The 6,053-nt window shown below is 40.1% G+C and overlaps 1 protein-coding gene across 1 annotated transcript in view; it reads right to left on the reverse strand.

Annotated features, from left to right (window-relative positions):
• Positions 1 to 6,053, reverse strand: part of RMDN3 (regulator of microtubule dynamics 3) — a 104,597-nt gene that overhangs the window by 85,354 nt on the left and 13,190 nt on the right. The window contains exons 2-3 of the mRNA XM_019519013.1: positions 4,858 to 5,053; positions 1,724 to 1,870 (exon numbers count right to left, since the gene is read on the reverse strand). Coding sequence (XP_019374558.1) covers positions 1,724 to 1,870; positions 4,858 to 5,053 — 343 coding nt within the window. The remainder of the gene's footprint in view (positions 1 to 1,723; positions 1,871 to 4,857; positions 5,054 to 6,053) is intronic.

The raw sequence follows: 6,053 nt of genomic DNA on the forward strand, positions 1-6,053 counted from the left end.
TGCTGTCACAGTGATGCTCCGCTGTGCCACTGCCTCCTGTCCATAACATTCTTGGAGCACTCTGATTGGTTACTGAAACAACCAATCAGAGTGCTCCAAGAGCATTATGGACTGACAGACAGACAGACAAGGCCCTTTATTATATTAGAATTAGAACGATGATTTAGCATAACCTAGCACAGAGAATGAAATCAATTGGGATTGCTCTATTGTGCATGGTCCCAACCTTGCATTTTTGTGCAAGATGTACTGTTATTTCAGTTTGGTCATACAGATTGTATGTGTAGGTCCAGTCAAGATGTCACTTCAGTCATCAGCCACCACTGAAAATAGTCTAGCTGCATCCTCTTTGGAACCACTCTGGAGGTAGCTGAAGTCTATTAAAGTGCTATTAAATCCCCTCTCAGTCTTGTTTTCTCTAGACTAAATACACCTAGTTCTCTCAGTCTCTTCTCATAAGTCATGTGTCCTAGCTCCCTAACCATTTTCACTGCCCTCTGCTGGACTCTCTCCAATTTGTCCACATCCTTTCTGTAGTGGGGAGCCCAAAACTGAACACAATACTCCACATGCGGCCTCACCAATGCCGAACAGGAGGGAAGAATCACTTCCCTCAATCTGCTGGCAACACTCCTAGTAATGCAGACCAGTAAGCCGTTAACTTTCTTTGTAACAAGGGCACACTGCTGGCTCATATTCAGTTTACTGTCCACTGTAACCCCAGGTCCTTTTCTGCAGAGCTACTGCTTAGCCAGTTGGTTCACAGCCTGTTCCGTCCTAAGTGCAAAACTTTGTACTTGTCCTTACTGAACCTCATGAGATTTCTTCTAGTCCAATCCTCCAATTTGTCAAGGTTTCTTTGAATTCTAGCCCTACACTCCATTACATGTACTACCACAGCTTGGTGTCATCTGCAAACTCCCTGAGGGCACACTCCCTCCCCTCTTCCAGGTTGTTGATGAAGATATTGAACAAAACTGACCACAAGACCAACCTCTGGGGCACCCCACTTGATACCAGCTACTAACTAGACATCGAGGCATTGATTACTACACTCGGAGCCCAATGATCTAGCCAGTTTTCTATCCATCTTACAGTCCATTCATCCAATCCGTATTTCCTTAGCTTGCCTGTGAGAATGTTGTGGGAAACTGTATCAAAAGCCTTGCTAAAGTCAAGGTATATCACATTCACCGCTCTTCCTGCATCCACAGAGCCAGTCATGTCATCACAGAAGGCAATCAGGTTGGTTAGGCATGACTTGCCCTTGGTGAATCCATGCTGACTGTTCCGAATTACCTTTTTCTCCTCCAAGTGCTTAGAAATGGATATCTTGAGGACCCGCTCCATGATTTTTCCAGGGACTGAGGTGAGGCTGACTGGTCTGTACTTCCCTGGATCCTCCTTCTTAAAGATTTCCCCTTTTCCGGCAACAACTGGGAAGATTTGTTTTTGGTTTGTTTTTAAAGTTAGACATGGTTGCAAAACCCACAGAAATTAGTAGGAAGTCTCAAAGGCAGATGTATTACCTAAAACTTTTAAGTGGAAAAAAATATCCCCATGTAAACAAACATGGAAAATAGTTTTCATGCAATTAAACCAAATACAAGGGAAGGAATTAACATAACTATTTAAAACTTTCTCCATCAAGTTAGAGGACAAAGTGGTATAAGTGCTCTAAGCTTCAGGACATGACAGAGTTCTTAATGGGCATTTTGCTTACCCTCCTTCACTTTCAGCATCATCTGTATTGATTGCTCCCGAACTGGCTGTGAAATAAATAGAACTGGAGCCTGTAGAATCACTCCTTTCTCTAGAAAAAACATATCGCTTCCTCCGAGTTACTTTCTGGGCTTCCTCCAGATGGGACCTATAAGAAAGGCAGAAAAATTAAGAGCGATGATGATGGGAGTGTCCATTATTTTATTTCACGTCTTCGTCTCCCTGCTATGCTGTTTTACATCCACTCCACACAAAAATAACTATCATTCAGGTCCTGAAGTTCTTCTGTTTGTTACTCCAGTCACACAAAGTGGCACAGTTTACAATACCATGTGCTTCACTATGATAAAAAAAACAACAACCTGCACACCAGGAGATTTGATAGACATTTCTTCTGCCTTGTAGTTGAAAGAAGATAAGGGGATGCTGAAACATTTAGAAGTGGAAAAGCATATTCCATTCACAGTTGAAAATCCTCTCTACTCAAGGCAACAGAAAACAACTGACAGGAAAAAAAAAAGAGCTAAAAATGTATAGACTAATTGAATCCATCTAACTGAGCATTTTGCTAAAACAAGCACCAATACTAAATACTCCAACTTCAAGTTAAGTTATAAAGTTAACCTCTAAATTGGAGTGGTTTTGCTATATTTACATCATTCCCAGCTTGCCCATAGTAACAGTTAGAATGTGACAGCTGCTGCCCTTTTGTAACTGCTCCAAATGTATGTGCCCAAACCCATATTTAAACGGACACTGCTTACAGATTTGTCCTTATTACAATGATACTCATTACAAGATACTTCCTGTATTACATGATACTTCCTGTAGTTTTAAATACTTTAAATTTAAATACAGTCATTTTTTTAAATTTAGTGCTAGAAACCTGCAGTATTAACAGACTTCCAAATAAATGTGTAGTTCCCTGCAAGGGTGGTGAGGCATGGATTTAAAAACCCATTTTAATTTGTAATGCTATGCAGTTTCCTGCCATTTCACCTCATGGGCTGTTTCTTGGCTCTGTAGTTCCAATAGATGCACCCCTGAGCTGGAGACCAAAAGCTTCACTGCTCCATACAGTAGAGACAGAGGTCTAAAAAAACCTGAAGTGGGCAAAAGTCTCTAAGGGTTTCTGTGCTCCAGGGGTGCAGACCAGAGAGATCCCTAGTGGCAATCTGAGATACCTGGCCATCATGGCACCTCTTCACGTAAGCTGAGCCTGCCACAACTGTAAGAGCAGATGACCCTGTATAATACCCATAAATATAAAAAAAAAGTCTGATCCTCTCTTTTGTTATCTCCAGTCTCAGCTTTTTCCCTTCCTTATCTAACTAAACCTTATTAGATGTCCAACTAACTTAATTTTTTGAGAGGACTGAGCAAAGTACCTGTTGAGTAACTCTGCCCTCTTTGCATTTTCTGCTAGGAGTTTCCCCTAGCTTGCTAATAGTAAATGCACAGCTTCCTTGGTCTTTTTTTTCTGGCCAAAATACATATAGAACCTCTTCTTGTTGACTTTAACCTCCTTCGCCAGGTGCAGCTCTTTCTTTATCTTTGCTTTCCTGATTTTGTCCCACCCAATCCTTGCTGTTTCCTAACATACTTCCTTGGTGACCAGACAATTTTTTCATTGCCTGTATGCTTTTCTTTTGCATTTGAGGCATTTTAGAAGCTCCTTGTGTAGCCACATTAGCCTCTTACTATTCTTCTTGTGCTTCTATTATCTCAAGACAATTTCTTGTTTGGTTTACAGATGCCAGTCTGGGCTTAGACTGTTCCCCTGGACTCTTGGCCCTGAGCTATGGCACAGCACCCTAAAGACTTATGCACTCAATTACTGAATGCAGAATCCAACTTGCCCATGAAAATCATGGAATTGGTGACAGGCAAACAGTTCAGACAGATATTGCCAGTGGGCACATAGAAGTGGGACTTTGATATTGTGTTCTACACCCCAAGGAAGCAGTCTGTCTCATTGAGGACTTTTTGGACATGGAATTAAGAGAACGAGAAGTCTCCAGCCAGGCCAAAGGGATAGGTCCAACAAAGTCTGAGTACAAAGCAAAAAAAGCTAGGCATAGCTCATGAGCTGCTAAGTGGAGGTCATGCACTTGGGCCTAGGAGTTCTTCTGCACTCCCTGAAATGACACGGACAGACACAGCAGCCTTAGGCTCTGGAGTTCAGCTGATCAGCACTAAGAGGTGGAATGATCCAGGGAAAGGGAAGCCTTTGGTTTGCTTTTCATGTGGTCAGCCCTGTTACTGGCACTGAGATTGATTCCTTAAAATATATTCAAGCAGATGACCCTATGCTTGTTGGCCTTTACATGCATCTCAGAGTTATCTGCTCTGTACATTAACACTGCATTGTCCTAATTATAGATCAACTTTAAGTATAAGCCAACTGTGATTTTTATAGTTGTCTCAAAATAATGTTGACGTATAATCCAAACAATAAGGTAGTGTTCCACCAATCTTTTGAATAAATGTATACAGTGAAATTCTGTCTCATAAATTAAAAAGGAGTTTTGCTATTAGGAGCTAGAATTTTATGCATGGAAATAAACAACCTGTGGAAAATAAATATTTAAACGTATTGGTTCCACACTTCCTCAAGCTTTTAATTTCACTAATCCTACCCTTGTTCTTGTATTACAAGCAGAATAAAAAGGATGAAAGTGTTCAGTTTTCCGATTATAATTTTGCTGACATCAAGCAACCCCTCTCTCAAGCTCTTTTCTTTCTAATTTAAATAACCTTAGCCCTTACACTAAAACAAGAGAAGGTATCCCTGCATGTGCGTGCTGATGGTCTGGACAGTGGACTCTAGCACACAACTCAGGTTTAACTTCACTTGGCTGGTAATGCCTCCTCTTCCTCTCAAACCCAAAATTTTACAAAATAGCAGCTTGTATTCCTCCTCTATTTTCTAGAGCACTGCCATACTAAAGGGTAGACATGAGAATTTGGCCTAGGTTTTAATTTATAAAAATGCATAGCTTGATCCCTCTATTAGAGAAAATAGAAAAGATAAGATTATTCCACCTATGACTCCTCACCTTCAAACTCTTTCAAGGCAGAGAGAGAAGAGGTTTTCCAACCATTTTTGCTGAGAGAAGTAGGCATTGTACTTACTTGACTTCTCCAACAATCTCACTAGCTAAACCCTGAAGGCTGTTTCGCAGTTCCTCCACTTCTTGACGCAGCTCTTCAATGTTTTTCAGCACAAAGTCTAGACGGCTCAGCACTTCCACCTGCTCTATACGTGTTAAGAGAGATGTGCATGCGACACCATCACCAGCCTCCACTGGGGCTTGTGTCCTAATCAGAACTAAAAAATAGGAGAAAGAAATTTAATTAATGGTGATAGAGTGACAAGGCTTAGAAAAAGGAAATGCCATTAGAACATACTTGTTTCTGGAAACTTCTGGAAAGGGAAATAAAATAATATAAAAGTATACTGCTCCAATAGTCATTACAGTTTGAGGAGGATGAGTCCTGTTTTTAAAACACACAGTTCTCCCTGCTTTGCTTTAATTTTTTAAAGTGGAAAACTTTAAAAATTACACCAGCACCAAAACTATTCGTACATGTAATAAAACTAATATGCATAATTCCACCGTCTCATACTTAACATCCATACTCCACTTCACTTCTAAAATATAACCAACTCAGGAGTGGAAATACCAGCAAGAAAAACTAATACCCCATCAAAATAATACAGAATGGTGGTGCGAAGTAATTCTGTTCAAGGACAAAAAAAAAAAATCTCTATTCTTGCAAAAAGTGATACAGGATTCTATTCTAATATAATAAAGGGCTTAGTCTGTCTATTCATCCAAAAAGCTTTTGGAGCACTCTGGTTACTGAAACAAGCAATCAGAGTGCTCCAAGAGCGTTACAGACAGGAGGTGGCAGCGGTGGCGTGCTGCCATGATGGCAGGGATGGGGGTGGGGAGGAGAGAATATGGATGGAGCAGGAAGACAACAGCCAATGACCGTTTTTTTGTTTTTGTTATTCAGAATTCATCTGTCATTCTTGATGGGCAATTCATTAGTATTTTAATATCAGTTTATTAAATTAAGAAATTGCCAAGAGCTGCATGTTTATGACCTAGGTTAGCTTGCCTGTTGGATGGTGTACTTTTTTAGAGTCGCAGCATAGACAACAAAAAAAGAGTACGTACTGCCTACATGCCATAGACTTAAAATTATCTGAGTTTTCTTAAAAGTCAGTAGTAAATATTGACTTAAGAAAAACACAAATAATCACTGCTTCAATTAATAATAATTTTTGCAAGAAAAAGGCCTTGAGTTTCTCTTTAAAAAAA

Source organism: Gavialis gangeticus, unplaced genomic scaffold, assembly GCF_001723915.1.
Source record: "Gavialis gangeticus isolate Ggan-Ray unplaced genomic scaffold, GavGan_comp1, whole genome shotgun sequence".
Taxonomy (NCBI): domain Eukaryota; kingdom Metazoa; phylum Chordata; order Crocodylia; family Gavialidae; genus Gavialis; species Gavialis gangeticus.